Here is a 15,027-nt window from a genome sequence, read left to right as displayed (position 1 = left end):
CAATGCCAGCCCAGCAGGACTTCTCTTACCCCAGTCAGAGCCTGGATTGAGTCTGTAAAGAGCTTTCCTGGGTGATAAGCTGGCCTCACCAATCACAGGCTCAGGGGCGCAATTTTCTTGGAGATGGGCTGGCCTGGATAGTTGATGCTAGAGTACCAAATGGGCTCACTCTAAGGACCAGCACCCTCCTCTCATCAGCTCTAGGGTTGCTTGGACTGAGGGGTTGGTATGGTCACATCAAGCACCCATTAATGGCTAAGACCAGAGGCAGAGGGCTGGAGCTTTCTGTGGCTGGGCAATGGCACAGACAGACGAGGAAGGGTCAGCTCTGTGGTCCCTGGGTCCCTGGCAGTAGATCCCTTCAAATGGGGCCTAGCCAGGTCAGAACTGCCCTGAACCTACTGGGCAGCCTGGAAATCAAAGGAGGCTAGTGTGCTATACCTTCCCAAGATCTGAATTTGTTGGTGACAAACGCCTTTTTAACTTGCCCCTCTCTGCTCTCTACAGTTAGCAGCTTGGAAAAGAAAGTGAAACAAAAGTCCTGGAAAAGTGAAGTTTTCAATTAATTAGTGTGAGTAAAGGGTGGCAGTGAGCGATGGCTGCAGTATGCAAGAGGCTGGTCGGCTGCCGGCAAGGCAGAGAAGCTTGGCTGTGGGCAGGCGGGGCGACAGCGTAGCCTTCAGGCCCGTGCTCTTTGAAGGGTCTTTTCGCAGACTGGGGGGGAGCGCGCTGGGACCACCGGCCAGCTCAGGAGGCAAACATCTAGGTGGGCAAGGCATCACTGGACTTTTCTCCCTGGGGTAGATGGTCAAGGGTCCCAGTAGCGAGGACCGGGTCTTTCCTCAGCTTGATTGACTTTAAGTCTCAGCTGTCGACCACAAGGACGCTTCATGCACATTTTCTGGGCTGGTGGTCGGTGTGCGTGTGTGTGCGTGCGCGCGTGTGCGTGTTTGTGTGTGTTTGTGTGTGTGTGTGTGTGTGTGTGTGTGTGTGTGTACAGGGAGGGTTGGCTCCAGTGGAATTTGATTCGTAGGATCCTCTGGGATAGCGTGCCCGCAAAGTCTTCTGCCGGGTATCGAGGTGCGAAGTAGGGAAAATGAGCATCCTCAAGCTTTTGGACGAAAGGTTTACGCAACAGGATAAAAATTAGTCTCTTCTGATTCTGCCCACGTCTTTCTTTCAGCTTCGTTTAGTTAAGCAGCTCAGAGAGGCGAGAAGAGGTGGCAAAAGGCAGCCGCGACCGAGCCCAGGCGCAGGCCTCGGCGCCCGCCGCAGTCGCAGACAAGGCCGGGGATGGCCGTCGCGCCCTCAGCTTGCGGGGGTGGCTGCGGAGCAATCGCCTGGGCCGGGGACGCGCGGGCAGGGGAGGTGGGCCGCTAGGAGCTGGGGAGGGGTGAGGAAGCGGGGTGGGTGGGTCCAGCAGGCCCGGGGCCCCCGAGCCGGGCTCCCCCGCGCCTCCGCCCCCACGTGGCCCCGCGCAGCCAATGGCGTGGCCCCCGCCGGGCGCCCCCGGGGCGGGAGGCGGCCCCCCGACCGGCCCAGGCCCCCTCCCAACCTGAACTTCGTTTTTATAAGCGTCCCGCGAGGAGCTAACCTGTTGGAGGGCGGGCGGGAGGGAGGCGGGAGGCTCGCAGAGGGCGAGCAGGCGAGAGGAAGAGGGCGGGAGCGCGCGGACCCGGAGAAAGGCGAGGAGGGAGGAGGCGCGCCGCGCCATGGTGTCCTGCGCGGGGCCGGGGCCGGGGCCCGGGCCGGGGCGGACCGGGCCATGAGCCGGGCCGGGAGTTGGGACATGGACGGGCTGCGAGCGGACGCCGGGGCCACGGGGGCCGCCCCGGCCTCCTCGTCGTCCTCGGCGGCGGCGGCGCCCGGGCAGTGCCGCGGCTTCCTCTCGGCGCCGGTCTTCGCCGGGGCGCACTCCGGGCGAGCGGCGGCGGCGGCGGCGGCGGCGGCAGCGGCGGCGGCGGCGGCGGCCTCCGGCTTTGCCTACCCGGGGGCCTCGGAGCGCGCGGGCTCCGCCTCGTCCTCGTCCTCTTCGGCGGTGGCCGCAGCCCGTCCCGAGGCTCCCCCTGCCAAAGAGTGTTCGGCGCCCGCGGCCACCGCAGCCGCTGCAGCGCCCCCGGGCGCCCCCGCGCTGGGCTATGGCTACCACTTCGGCAACGGCTACTACAGCTGCCGCATGTCGCACGGCGTGGGCTTACAGCAGAATGCCCTCAAGTCGTCGCCGCACGCCTCGCTCGGAGGCTTCCCGGTGGAGAAGTACATGGACGTGTCCGGCCTGGCCAGCAGCAGCGTACCGGCCAACGAGGTGCCCGCGCGCGCCAAGGAAGTGTCCTTCTACCAGGGCTACACGAGCCCCTACCAGCACGTGCCGGGCTACATCGACATGGTGTCCACCTTCGGTTCCGGGGAGCCTCGGCACGAGGCGTACATCTCTATGGAGGGCTACCAGTCCTGGACGCTGGCCAACGGGTGGAACAGCCAGGTGTACTGCGCCAAGGATCAGCCGCAGGGCTCTCATTTTTGGAAATCATCCTTTCCAGGTAGGGGCAAAGGAGGCACAAAAAGAGGTTGGGGGGAGGGGAGGCGAGGGAAAGAAAGGACCTGTAGCCCCTACTTGGGAGTGGGCGTGAGTGTCTGTCCACAGCTGACCAGGCCTTTAACCCACTGGAACAGATTTGGTCCCGCTTATATGAAGTCTGTAAATTCCTCCTTCGATTGCCTCTTGCTCACAGGCTTTTGTTCGGGTGTATATTTACCCACTAGAGTTGAGAGCGCTTGCGTGTTCTATTCTCTGCCGTCTTCCTCCCGACAGGAAGGAGACGCCTCTTTCCTAAGGTGTCACTAATGTAGGCCCCCACTATCTAGAGCATGACTGCCCCTGACTGCTACTAAATTTCCTTAGAGCCCACAAGCTGCGAAACACAGGGACACCAGAAGTCTAAGCCTGAGCAAAAGGCCTGGGTGTTTTGTTTTGTGTCTCAGTGGGTTGTGGTGCAGGAATGTGCTATGAACCTATGAGCCACTTTATCAAGCTATGCAGGGCTGTTACAAGGCCCGATGCTGCTTTCAGAAACTATGGTAATACATACGACTTGTCTTCACTTTGAAGTGCAGATCATCTTTCTTTAATAACATGTAAACAATGTGTACTGATAATAATAAAGTGTAAACAGCCTGGCTTTCACAATTCCCTGCACTCCCGCCTCAACACACACATTACTGCAGAACTCCCGACCTAACTTTTCTCGTACTATTATTTACACCAGGGGATGTGGCCCTAAATCAGCCGGACATGTGTGTCTACCGCCGGGGGAGGAAAAAAAGGGTGCCCTACACCAAACTGCAGCTCAAAGAACTGGAGAATGAGTACGCCATTAACAAGTTCATTAACAAGGACAAGCGGCGGCGAATCTCGGCTGCCACGAACCTATCTGAGAGACAAGTGACCATTTGGTTTCAGAACCGAAGAGTGAAGGATAAGAAAATCGTCTCCAAACTCAAAGACACCGTCTCCTGATGTGGGCCAGGTTGGCCATGGAGAGTCTTAACATCTTCAGTTCTCCCCCAAAAGACCTTTTGAAAGACTTGAATATGTATTTAATTCCCAAGCCCCTGACAATGATGGCAATTTTTGTGAATGATTTTTTTTTTGTTTCTGTTTGTTTTTCCTCTCCATTCAGTATCTGGCTCCAAATTCTTTTGCTGCCCAACCTGAATTTGTAGTTCTGTTTCTTACTTGCTTATTATTGGTTTTGATCTTGTCTAGGTATATTTTTGTGACATTTAAAATGTTCTGTTTCTCCCTCTAGGCCAGTATAAAGGACTCGATGTCTTTTTAAAATAATCCTCCCAAATGAATTTTAGAAGTGCTGTTCAGATTTTAGGGTTTCATTTTAAAAAATCACTTTCTACATCTGTTTCCAGCACTGATTATCTTCATAATCCACTAGGGCAGAAAGATCTGCAGTCATTCATATCCTGTAATTGGGTAATTGAATCATTAGCTCTCAGCAGTCCCCCTGAGGCAAGTGGAAACAGCCCTGGGCAGGCTGTGTGCTCTAAGGTCACAGAGCAAACTCTAAAAGCAGAGGTTAAAGGTACTGGGATGACTTTAAAAGCAGCTACCTAACTAAACAGGGTTGATGTTGGACCGAAGACAATCTTTCTGACTTTAGGTCTTTCATGGGCTGTCCTAGCTGTCTGGTTCTAAAGCACCTGGTTCTGTCTACTCTTTCATTTGAAAATGATGACATGCATCCTCATAGGCACCTTCATTTTCTTCTGCTTTAGATGCAGACATATAAATGGCTGCAAGTAGCAGAACAACCCATATAAATAGCCCCTCTTTCCTTGGGGTCTGTGGGAGCTCAGTACGCCAGGAAAGGTTGCAGCAATGTGGCCACGGGTGAGAGAGATCCTTTTTCCAGAAACTGGTTAAGAACTTTGAAAACATTCATCAGACCTCAGGTGGAGCTTCAAAGCTTCTAACAAAAAGTGAAAAGGTTTTGGAGTGTTAAGGTCCAAGGAGCAGAGAAAGAGAGAGAGAGAGAGAGAGGGAAGATATTTCTGAAAGTGACAATACACAATTACTTTTGAAGTGCTGCATATTTATACAACCAATAGTTTATTTTTGTAAATGCAATGCCTGTGAGCTGGAATACCAAGGTAGAGCTTCAGGCATTTAAAAATCACATTTTCCTCCTAGGGAGATGCAAATAAACAGAACTCTCCTATCTCCTCTGTGTCTTTAGACATTTCTTTTCTCTCTTTACCCCTCCTCTATTCTTATTTATTGTAAAATCTTGGTTTGTGGGATATGATTATGTTCTCTACAGATGAAGGAAACTCAACACAGTCTGGTCTCTGAAACCTCCAAGCCCTCCCTTAAGTCACTCTGCTCCCTTTCTATGTGGCTTTAACCTAAGTAGGAATGTTTTTAAATGAAGGTATAATTTGTGGTGTCTAAAGTGATAAAAAAAACACAGCAGAACAAAAATTGATAAAATTTTACTTACCTTTCATTGTTATCAATTTATTAAAAGTTTTATTTTCACATCAATGGTCTGTGTGTGCTGGCTATGGGGAAACTTGCTCTCTTGGACTCTTTCAACCTAGAAAGGCTGTTAATAAATATTCGTGCCAGGAAGATTGTGAAATTAGACATATCCATATTTGGCGATCCTAAAAGAAAAAAAAACTTTCCAGCTTAGCCATTCTCACTTTCTCTGAGCACTCTGTACCAAGCAATAATTAATGACCGAACCCCTCCTTATATACCCTAAGCCTCTAGATGCAGTTTTTAGGTTCTACGAACGAAGAAGAGGCCTTTCTCCCTACTCAGGGAAATGGCCGCTGAGGAACGAGGAAGCTCGCCTTTGTTAGCGCCTGGCTCAATAATTAATTAGCGGCGGCTAACTTGATGATGTGTAAGTGAAATACAAAACTTGAAGCCATCGTACATCTGTAAACTTCCCTGGCAGGCAGGCTTCCTTCGGGTTCTGTGGGGGAAGCGGCACAGACCCTAGGCCTGGGAGCTACTTTCGTTTTCTCTGACTCAGCTTGATTTCTTTCATGTCTTACAGCCCTCGGCAGGGCAGCCAACTCCGTCTTAATTAAGGAAAGAAGAAGGGAAAGCAATGTGACCCCGATTCTATCTCTGAGGGGAGGGGAAAGGGGACCGTAACCCCTGGTAATGGGGCCACCCCGAGTCCAATCTTGTAGTCAGGGAAAGGATCACTAACCATTTCCCGGACATTTTCGACAAAGGATTGTTTTCCTGGGGGATCGATCTGTTTTCCCTCCCTCCCTCCCTCCCTCCCCACAGCCGTCCCTCCCCCGCCCGCCTCTGGTTTGTGAATTCCAGGCTCTGGGGCGGCACTTCGTTGTCCAGGTACTTTTCTTAGGTTTCCCCATGGAGCATGCCAGGCGGCGGGGTGCCTATGGGCTTTCCGTTCATCTGTAGTGTGTACATCAGATTCCCTCCGCTTTAGAGAAACCGGGGGGGGGGGGGGTTGCTGGAGATTAAAACTGCGCTCAAAAGCTCTCCGGTGAAATTGGAACGAAAAGCTAAATAATCAGTAACAGCTGAAGATTTCGCTGTTACATGGTTTCTTTTTAAATTCCGGATTGCGGAGAGCAAATTCCGGGTGAGCAGCCGGGAGCTGCAAGGGGTGCCCCGGAACCGGAGGGAACTGAGCCTGGCCTTCGGGTTCAGATCCACCGGCGGCGGGAGGAGCATCTCAGAGGCCGGGCAGGTTTTGAGCACCGCCGGTGGGGGGACTGAGGCCCGCGCCACACCAGCTATGCAAGAGCTGAAAGTGGCCTTGGCGGTGGGACCCGCATCCAAACAATGGGGCAGGAGCGACGCTCGCCCGACCTCGGCAGTCCGCTGGGTTCCTTTGGTGCCGCGTCCCGGGTCACTTTTGCGGTCACGATCTCTGGCTTTCTGAGGCTCTCTGGCGCGCCTGGCAGCGGTCTGTGACAGCGCGGGGTTGGCGACCGCAGGCTGGCTGCGCCGCCCTTCACTGTTGATCTTGACCGTGTGGCGGCGCCTGCCAGGCGTGGAGCGCGCTCGCCATCTCCTGGGCAGTCGGCGGCATTGACGGAGCTCGCCTTTTAGCTCCGCGTCCAATTTCCTTTTCTCCTCAAAGTCAAGACTTCCAAGCCCCCTCCCCGCCGCCTGAAAGTCCCCTGCTCCCCGCTCCAAGCATCCGACCTTGCCTGGGGAACCTCGAAAGTCATAAGTCCAGCAGATAGAACGGGCTGGCTGGGGTCTGTTAGGGGCTAAGAAGCTATGGAGGCAAGATAGCTGTTCTGGTCTTTTCTCTCATTTAGTTTCTTTCCGTCTTTAGTCCCAGGGGCCCAACTGCGTCTGTGAGGCTGCCCCAGGGTCCCAGTAGACGCTCCTAGACTTGGGGAGGCTGAGAACCAGTGCGCTCTGAGCTGCACGAACCGAGGCAGCAAGCCGGTTACAAACGGAGCCCTAGCGTTTGGTGGGGCTTACAGTCCTTTGAGAACAGGGAGGGCTCCCCCCAAAACAAGGTTGTCAGAAGCTGGGACCTGAGTCCTTGAAGTCCCAGAGTACTAGATTGCAGCTTGTGCCTACTACCCTGTGCAAGGCCCTCTGAGCCGGCGCTTATCTCCAAGTTGAGCTCTTAAGGAAATGAGTGGGGAGCCTTCCAGAGTCCCAGCCTTGCCCACCCCACTCCCCCTCCCTCCGCCCTACAGCGAGAGGAAGAAGTCGATTGCGTTCCCCAGAGCCGACCAATTGGTCGCCATAACTCACACAATAAAGTCTCTGCGCGGTGGTCAGCCTTGCCCTCCGGCGGCGCCTGTGTGGTCTGTGCTGAGCTGGCGGCTCTAACCAATTCCAGCTTGGCTTCGGAGCCGCTGGGCGGGCTGCCGGCTGGGGCGGGCACCCGTCCCAGGGTCGCTGGAGGTCTAGGGGCTGGAGGGGAGCACCACCCCCACCCCCCAGCCCTAGGACCAGACCCGCCCCGGCTGCCTGCGGCTAGGGATACACGCGTCGCTTCCAGCGGTTGCCCCGGAAGAGAGCGCTGTTCCGCCCGCCTCTCTATTCCCAGGACCAGCGAACCGCCAGTGGTCCGCGCCTCTAGAGGTCCGGGATGCAGGAACGCTGCTAGCCAACTGCCCCGGTGCGCCCCAGCTCTTCCGCCCTACCATCCTCTGGAGGGAATTCGTCTTGCCTTTCTCTGCCCGCCTCCAGTCAGATGGACACCTTGGAGTTCTGGTCTGCGGGGGGTAGCCTCCAAGGTGACTCCCCGCAGCTAAAAGGAAGGTGCCTTTGATCACTGCTTGGCAAATCGAGTTGCCCAGCCCCTTGACCAGTACTCTCTACGGACCTGGACGGCGACTACCCTAGGAGTAGAGGCCCGGGCCATGAGGATGCACGCCCGAGTGTCGTCGTGAGGCCTCCTTCCTGGGTGCAAACCTTGGGCCCAGTTGGCGGGCCCTTTCTCTGTTTTCAACAAGCCTCCCTTGCGCTGGATTTCGCTGCTAACTGCCCTGGCCCGCTTCACTCCAAGGAGCATCTGTGGAAGGTGGGGATGGAGTTAGAAATTGCATTGCTCAAGATAGGCCTGGGGCCGTCCAGGAGAAGCCTGAGGAGCATGCATTACTGGGAAAAGGCATTGGCCACAACGTAAAGGCACAGGAAACTAGCCGAGGCTCCCCCTGGGAGCCCGCGGGAAATGGGAGCGCAAAGCCAATCAAGACCTCTAAGGGTCCCACGGGACAGCTGAGCAAAGGCGCCCTCTGCCCGGTACTCCCAGCTCCTGAGGCCGGCCCAGAAGTCTTTGCTTTTTCTCAACGCGCTCTGACTCGGCTGGCCAGTCTCTCCGTGCGCTCTCGAATATTGAGGGTGTTATCATAATACTCTGAAGGGGGGGAAACGGGTCGGGGGATGTAGGCGGTGCTGAAATGACCGGCTTTGAAGAACCTGCAAGCAAATTTTGTCCAATCGTCTGAGCCTGTCCTCTTATTCCCGGTTGTAACTAAATACTGCTGCGAGCGTAGCCCGAGCCTTTGTTGGAGATGTGTGAGCGCAGTCTCTACAGAGCGGGCTACGTGGGTTCGCTTCTGAATCTGCAGTCGCCTGACTCCTTCTACTTCTCCAGCCTGCGGCCCAATGGCGGCCAGTTGGCAGCGCTTCCCCCCATCTCCTACCCGCGTGGCGCACTGCCCTGGACCCCCGCGCCCGCCTCCTGCGCCCCCGCGCAGCCCCCCGGTGCCACCGCCTTCGGCGGCTTCTCACAGCCTTACTTGACCGCCTCCGGGCCCCTGAGCCTCCAGCCCCTGGGCGCCAAGGACGGACCGGAAGAGCAGGCCAAGTACTACACGCCTGACGCGGCCACTGGGCCTGAGGACCGAGGCCGTGGGCGGCCGCCCTTCATCCCGGAGTCTAGTCTGACCTCCGGGGCCGCTGCCCTCAAAGCGGCAAAGCACGACTATGCGTGTGTGGGCCGCACGGCCGCAGGCTCTGCGGCCTTGCTAGAGGGGACCCCCTGCGCCGCCGCCAGTTTCAAGGACGACGCCAAGGGCCCGCTCAACTTGAACATGACAGTGCAGGCGGCCGGCGTCGCCTCTTGCCTGAGACCTTCGCTGCCCGACGGTAAATGGTGGCCACATTCCCTGGGCCGGGCAGGGAGGTGGGACGCGGGGGAGAGCGCGTGAGGAGGGAGGGAGCCCCCGGGGGCGGGCAGGCGGCCTGGAGAGGGCCGGCCTGACGTGCGCTCTCGGGGGGCTGTGTTGCAGGCCTGCCGTGGGGGGCGCCCCCGGGGAGGGCCCGCAAGAAGCGGAAGCCCTACACGAAGCAGCAGATCGCCGAGCTGGAGAACGAATTCCTCCTCAACGAGTTTATCAACCGGCAGAAGCGCAAGGAGTTGTCCAACAGGCTGAACCTCAGTGACCAGCAGGTCAAAATCTGGTTCCAAAATCGGCGGATGAAGAAGAAGCGCGTGGTGCTGCGTGAGCAGGCGCTGGCGCTCTACTAGTTGCCCTGCAGTCCTGACACTAGGGCGCAGGCCCGGCGCGGGAAGGAGCTGGCGAGGGGCTTTCCCGAGGCTCTTTCTCAGCTGGGGCTGCACCATTCCCCAGAGGAAAGCTCTCCAGGCCAGCGGCCATCATCCGGGTCTCCTCTTTTCCCTGTAGCTGAGAGGTGACCTAGAGCCGTTCCGGAGTAACAGTTCAACCTTGACCTTGAGGCTTCTGCGTGGGAGCCAGTGGTCACCTGTACTGGCTTGGAGCAGAGGGTGGTGGTGGGGTGCTCTGGGGTTCATGCTCTGTGCCTTGCACTTGGCTTTTTCTAGGGTTCGGCTGCTCTGGTCTCCCTTCCTCCCACTCTCAGCCTTTTCTGCTTTTTGCAGGCGCCTATCTAGGTCTCAAACTTGGGAGGGAATTTTTTTTTTGGGGGGGGGGTGCTTCCAGACCGAGTAGAAAGGACTGCAGCCTTGTTAGAGGTTCTCCGCAGCCCTAGCAAAGCCAGGTCTAGAGTGGAGGCCAGAAAGGGTGTCGCCTTCCCTCCTCCCATCTGCCCTGGCTGGCTTGAGAGGACAAAGGCCTCCCTAGACCTTCAGCCTTCAGGAGGAAAGGAGAGGGGAGGGGTGGCCAGACAAACTCAGAGATACCTCCACTGGCAGGCTGGTCTGACCCCTGCCAGCTAGGTGAAGTGGCTAGGGACTTCATCCCTGGGGGAGGAGGACTGACAAGGGAGCAGGGTAATCCCTAGACAAGTCTGACAAAAACCCCTTCTTCCACCCACCTCCCCACCAGTGCCCGGGCTAGCCTCTGCTCCCTGTAACTGGACCCTGGCTAGCAGCACTGCCCCGGTCAGAGGTGAGGGCAGCTGCCAGGAGGCCCAACCGCACGGGGAGGAGGGGAAGAGATGGAGGAGGAAGTGGGACTGAGAAGGAGGAGGGGTCCTCCACTCTGACTCTAAATATGGCTTTCCATGCCCGCTGGGGAGAGGTGTGGACACGGCTTTCTGGAACTACCTTAGTATCTCACCACTGGGACAGAGAGCTTGGCCATTCAAGAAGCAGAGAAGAGGCCCCTCAGAGTCTAAACCTTCTCCTGGCTGCTCTTGACCAGGCAGAGAGGACCAGAAGTTTCCATGTCCCCCAACCTTCTCAACCACCAGTTAAATCCACCAGAGGCCAGGCCACCTCCCCTCCCAGAGGCTAAAGACAGCTTGCCCTCTGCAGAGCCTACTTACCTCAGCCCCTGACAGACTGACCCTGTGGAGGCTGGCAGCAGGGTTTGTTCTGGGTGTGCTGGGGTGTTTCCACACACCAAGGGGTTCTCAGGGTCCTGCCACTATCCCTGTTTCATCTCCTTCCCCTTCTGCAAAGCAGCACCTCCAACTCCCAAATAGAGCTTCACAAAAGCCTGGGGATTGCAGGATTCCTTCCCAAAGTCTAATGACTTCTATTCCTTGGTCCCCCACCCCACCCCACCCAGAGCAGCAAACTGAGGTTGCCCCACAGGGACCCATGAACCCCAGCCCATTGACTTCAGGGGACTGTTTAATTGCATTTCTCTGCCCTCTAGTTGTTATTGTGCATGTTTTATTTTTGTTTGGATTTAAAAACAACAACAATCACCTGTGTATAGCAGACGTATAGAAATATTTTCATCAGAAATAAACACCCAGTGTCCAGTTACTCTGTGAGGGAGCTGCTGTCAATTTTTCAAACAGCTTCCCAGTCCTTCCTAATGTGTTTCAGGACACGGAATTCCTTTTTATTTTCTGCTTGATGTTTCGGTGAAGGGGGCTGGGAGAGGCTGACTGATCCTTCAAGAAGAAAATGGCCTCCAAGGCCATCAGGAAATGGTGTATGAAAGCCTAGGAGCAAAATGGGTAGGAAATATCCAAAGTGGGGGTGGGGTGGCAGGAGCAGGTGTGGTGGAATAAGCCTCTCACCCTAAGAGGACATTGGGCTTCTGCACTTGGCCTAAATCCCCAAACTACTCAGCTCATTGTTGTCTGCCCTTGACTGCTACAATTCGAAGTTCCTCAGATAGGCAAAACCAAACCTCTCTCCCCACGGAATTTTGAGCTGGTGGTCCTGTGGAAATCATCCATTACAGGCTCTGGCACCCCTGGGGGCCAGGGACCTCATTGGTCTGTCTGCCCCCTTGGAACTCCCCCACTGGCTCCTAGGAGGAAGTCAGAGAGGGGTCATTAGTAAAATGGCTGCATGTCTGAAGAGTTCCAATTCCCCTTTTCGGAAGAGAATTTGATGAGTATTTTTAAAATATATTTCATCGTGCCTTTAATCTTGTCCTTACATACGGATATACAATGGGCTGGGGGGGCAACAAGCAGGAGGCTGCAGGGACCCACCCTCTGCGTTCCAGGCTTCCTCCGCACCTGGGCTTGTGCAGCGAGAAGGTGGTACTTCTTCGCAATCTGTGTCTTCACCGCAGGATTGCCTTCTGGAGGAACAAAGACAGAGGCCGCGTTGGAACTCTGTCCTAGGGTTGGAGAAGGGGCTTGGAACTCACATTTATTCAGGCGCAGGCCTTAAAACAACACTCCACTCAGAGGCCTTTTTCTCTCCTCAATATTCCATTAAATCACCGAGTTCTTTTCCGGGAGTCTGGGGGGCAGCATAGGGGTAGAGATAGCCATGGCCCTCACCACCACCACCCCTGGAGAATTAAACTATTCTAAATGTCCAAAGCTGGTCTGTCTGCTCGCCAGGGGCTCAGGAATATTTTCCAAATCGTTCTTCCCTGACCCGCACAAGTCCGAAGACATCGACGTCCTCTTTCCTCTGCTAGCCAAGGACCCCGCCAAGAGATTTGGACCCACTGAGACATTCGTCCTAAAAAAAACTGGCTAGAAATGCTGAGGGACTCTGAGCGCTCAACTTTTCCCAGCACAAAGGCCACAGCGTTCTCCAGCCACGCGGGATTCTTGGATAAGAAACCCAACCTTTGGGGAAAGATGGGGGAGGAGGGGGGAACGACTCTTGTCTGGCATTAAATCGGTTGAGAGCTCAGAGAGCCAACGGGTTTTTAAGATCTAGGGGGTCCCCTACCCCCACCAGGGAGGAGAGCTGGGGAGGCTTCCAGGAGGCCGGTGGACTCAGAGAAATCCATCCGGAATCGTTGTAAATATTCATGTCAGGGTGCGTGGGGGTGTCCCCCCACCCCGCCTCTCCCAGCTGCGTCCACCACCACTACCCCCTTCAAAACTGGGGAGGGCGCCTGTCCAATCCGCCCTTGGACAAAGGTGATCTCCCCTGGTTTGTCGCTCGCTTGAGGAACCCATTCCGAAGGGTCTAGAGGGAAGGGTCTGGCTCTGGGTGCCCTCCCCCCTTCCTCTTCTTTCCTTTCCTAAAAGAGCATAAATAATTAAAGTTTGGCAGAGAGGAAAAGCTTCCTTGCAGAACTGTAGTGGCAATAAATGAAATGACTCAGAATCCTTCTCCCAGTCAGCTTTTACGAGAGCTGCCAGACAGTGTCTGTTCACGTTCTCCAGATACTAGGGGCGCCCTGACAAAGTTAAGGTCAAGTTAGTGTCTTATCTTGGGTGGCTCCAAAATACCGCATCGCGTCCTGGCGCTGCGCGGAAAGCGTCCTGTTGGCGAGCGGCTGGCTGCACCCAGAGGGCCGAGTGCGGGTGCGTGCCCTGCGTTTCGGGTGGGGCCACGCAGGCAGAGGACAAGGCCACAGCGTTCAGCTCTTCACGGTAGGATCTGGAGGGGGCGGCGCGGGTGCCGAGGCTGCGATTTTCCCTGGGGTTGGGAGAGAAGGTGGAAGACCAAAGAGAGAGCTGGGGCTTCACGGTGACGCCCGCAGCGCGGGGGAACGAACGCCCTAGTTTGTGCAGGGGGGGGGCAGGGTGGAGGCCAGGGTCCCCGCTAATCCGCGGAAAGGGGCTCACTGTCGCCTTCGCCCTACGCCCACGCGCGGCTGCAGATGGCGCACCCTCCCTCGCCAAAATGCAGCTCCCGCGGTCTCCGCCGTCGCCATGTCGTTGAACTTGAATGGTTCGTCCTTCCTTTTTCCCCCCTTGTAGTCGGCAGGCTCCACTTTGGGGGCGACGGACTGCATACGCCCTGTCCCGTGCCGCCGTGAGCAGAGAGGGTGCCAGCATTGTGTGCACCCCACCCCAGAAAGCCCCTTCCTGCGGGTCCCGCCGCCGCTGCCCTGGGTCCAAAGCACTCGCAGGGTCAGCGTGCAGTGTCCGGGGAGCCATTTTAGGAGCGAGATCCCGGGGCGTCGACCGCCAGCCCGAAAGGAAGAGGCTTGGTCGGTGGCTGGAGGTGGGGAGACTTATCCGTGTGCGGTGGGTCGGGGCTGGGGAGGAGGGGATAAGCTAGAGTCTGGTGCCATCTGCAGGGAGGGGGCACCCACAGATGCGCTGCTTTGGGTGGGGGATGTTTGGTGGGTGCCCTCAGTCCCCGCTGCAGACCTGTTTGCGCAGTGGGCTGGGAGGGAAGCCGGAGGGAGAGGGAGTGGAAGAGGGAAAGGGAGGGAAGAGAGAGAGGAAGAGGGAATGTCTGCCAGAAAATAGATCCGAGCTCCCCCATCCTCCTCCTCTTTCTCCGGCAGCAGGGTGGGCAGAGTGCACACCGGCCGGCCGCACTGCGGCGGCGACCTGGACCAGGGACCGACCTAGTCCCAGCGCAGCGCTGTCGACCCTGGGCGGGGGACTAAGGCCCAGATCCAGTGCTGGGATCGCCTGAGCCAGAGGGGCAGTCGCCGACCTTCAGGGCTAGCATTTGTGGGTGGAAAGCTGCTTTTTGAAAAATTGATTTGTTTTCTCCCACTTTGGAAAGCTCCTGCTTTCCCAGAGGCGGGATCCCAGGCCTTGCCTGGACCCCTGGGATCGGAAAGTGGACTGTGGTGGCCAGAGGGGCCTTGGGGCCAGTGGATGGGGGTACGAAGGGCCAGCCTCTAGGCCTGGTCAAGCTCAGGGACTTGAACCAGGAAGTTGGCGCTGCTGAGAGCCTCTCCCCCTGGGCCCATGAGCCTGGTGTGGGGGCCACAGTGACTGGGCTGGGGCAGAGCCTCCGAAGGCGCCTGGGGAGAGGGGTGTGGGATGTGCACCACAGGACTGTGTTGGATGCGAGGTGGATTGGTCCCAGGTCTGGTTGGCAAGCAGAGGGCGTGAGGCGAGGTGGGGGGCAGTGCTGGTGGCTGGCCTCTGGTGGGGGGTGAGCAGTAAGCCAGGCACCTGAGAGTCTGACTGCAGATTCTTTTGTTCACCAGAGAGCCCAGCTCCAGGGAGGCTGGGGCCAGAGGGCGGCTCTGCAGCGTGAGCATCCTCCTCCTTTGGCACCAGGGAAGAGAAGGTACAGTGCAGACAGGGGATAGTCCCACTGTGACACACTGCTTGGATGATGGAGAGACAGGCTGCTGACGAGATAGAGAAGGAAAGGAGGAGCTGAGGAAAGTGAGAAAGGAGAGAGGGAGAGAGAGAGAGAGAGAGAGAGAGATAAGGAGGCAGGGGCTAGTGAAAAAGACGGAAGACTAAAGGGTGCCGAATGAAAGAGA

At 56.7% G+C, this 15,027-nt stretch overlaps 2 protein-coding genes across 2 annotated transcripts; both read left to right on the top strand.

Moving 5' to 3' along the window:
- Positions 1-1,685: 1,685 nt before the first annotated feature.
- Positions 1,686-5,041, top strand: HOXD13 (homeobox D13). Its single transcript, XM_075528896.1, has 2 exons — positions 1,686-2,540; positions 3,267-5,041. Exons 1-2 carry the CDS (start codon positions 1,766-1,768, stop codon positions 3,515-3,517), a joined length of 1,026 nt encoding a protein of 341 aa, XP_075385011.1. The 5' UTR covers positions 1,686-1,765; the 3' UTR covers positions 3,518-5,041.
- A 2,212-nt stretch (positions 5,042-7,253) lies between these two features.
- HOXD12 (homeobox D12) lies at positions 7,254-12,380 on the top strand. Its single transcript, XM_075528899.1, has 2 exons — positions 7,254-9,130; positions 9,274-12,380. Exons 1-2 carry the CDS (start codon positions 8,554-8,556, stop codon positions 9,510-9,512), a joined length of 816 nt encoding a protein of 271 aa, XP_075385014.1. The 5' UTR covers positions 7,254-8,553; the 3' UTR covers positions 9,513-12,380.
- The last annotated feature ends 2,647 nt before the right edge of the window (positions 12,381-15,027 follow it).

The sequence above is a fragment of the Tenrec ecaudatus genome, chromosome 13 (assembly GCF_050624435.1).
Source record: "Tenrec ecaudatus isolate mTenEca1 chromosome 13, mTenEca1.hap1, whole genome shotgun sequence".
NCBI lineage: Eukaryota > Metazoa > Chordata > Mammalia > Afrosoricida > Tenrecidae > Tenrec > Tenrec ecaudatus.
The sequence above is the reverse complement of the archived record's forward strand: the minus strand, read 5'-3'. Positions and strand labels throughout refer to the sequence as shown.

Excerpts from the sequence above, each read along its gene's own strand:
- HOXD13 (XM_075528896.1), top strand. The coding sequence starts at position 1,766 with ATGAGCCGGGCCGGGAGTTGGGACATGGACGGGCTGCGAGCGGACGCC. Across the intron at positions 2,541-3,266 it reads TTGGAAATCATCCTTTCCAG|GGGATGTGGCCCTAAATCAG; the intron begins GTAGGGGCAAAG and ends TATTTACACCAG.
- HOXD12 (XM_075528899.1), top strand. The coding sequence starts at position 8,554 with ATGTGTGAGCGCAGTCTCTACAGAGCGGGCTACGTGGGTTCGCTTCTG. Across the intron at positions 9,131-9,273 it reads GAGACCTTCGCTGCCCGACG|GCCTGCCGTGGGGGGCGCCC; the intron begins GTAAATGGTGGC and ends GCTGTGTTGCAG.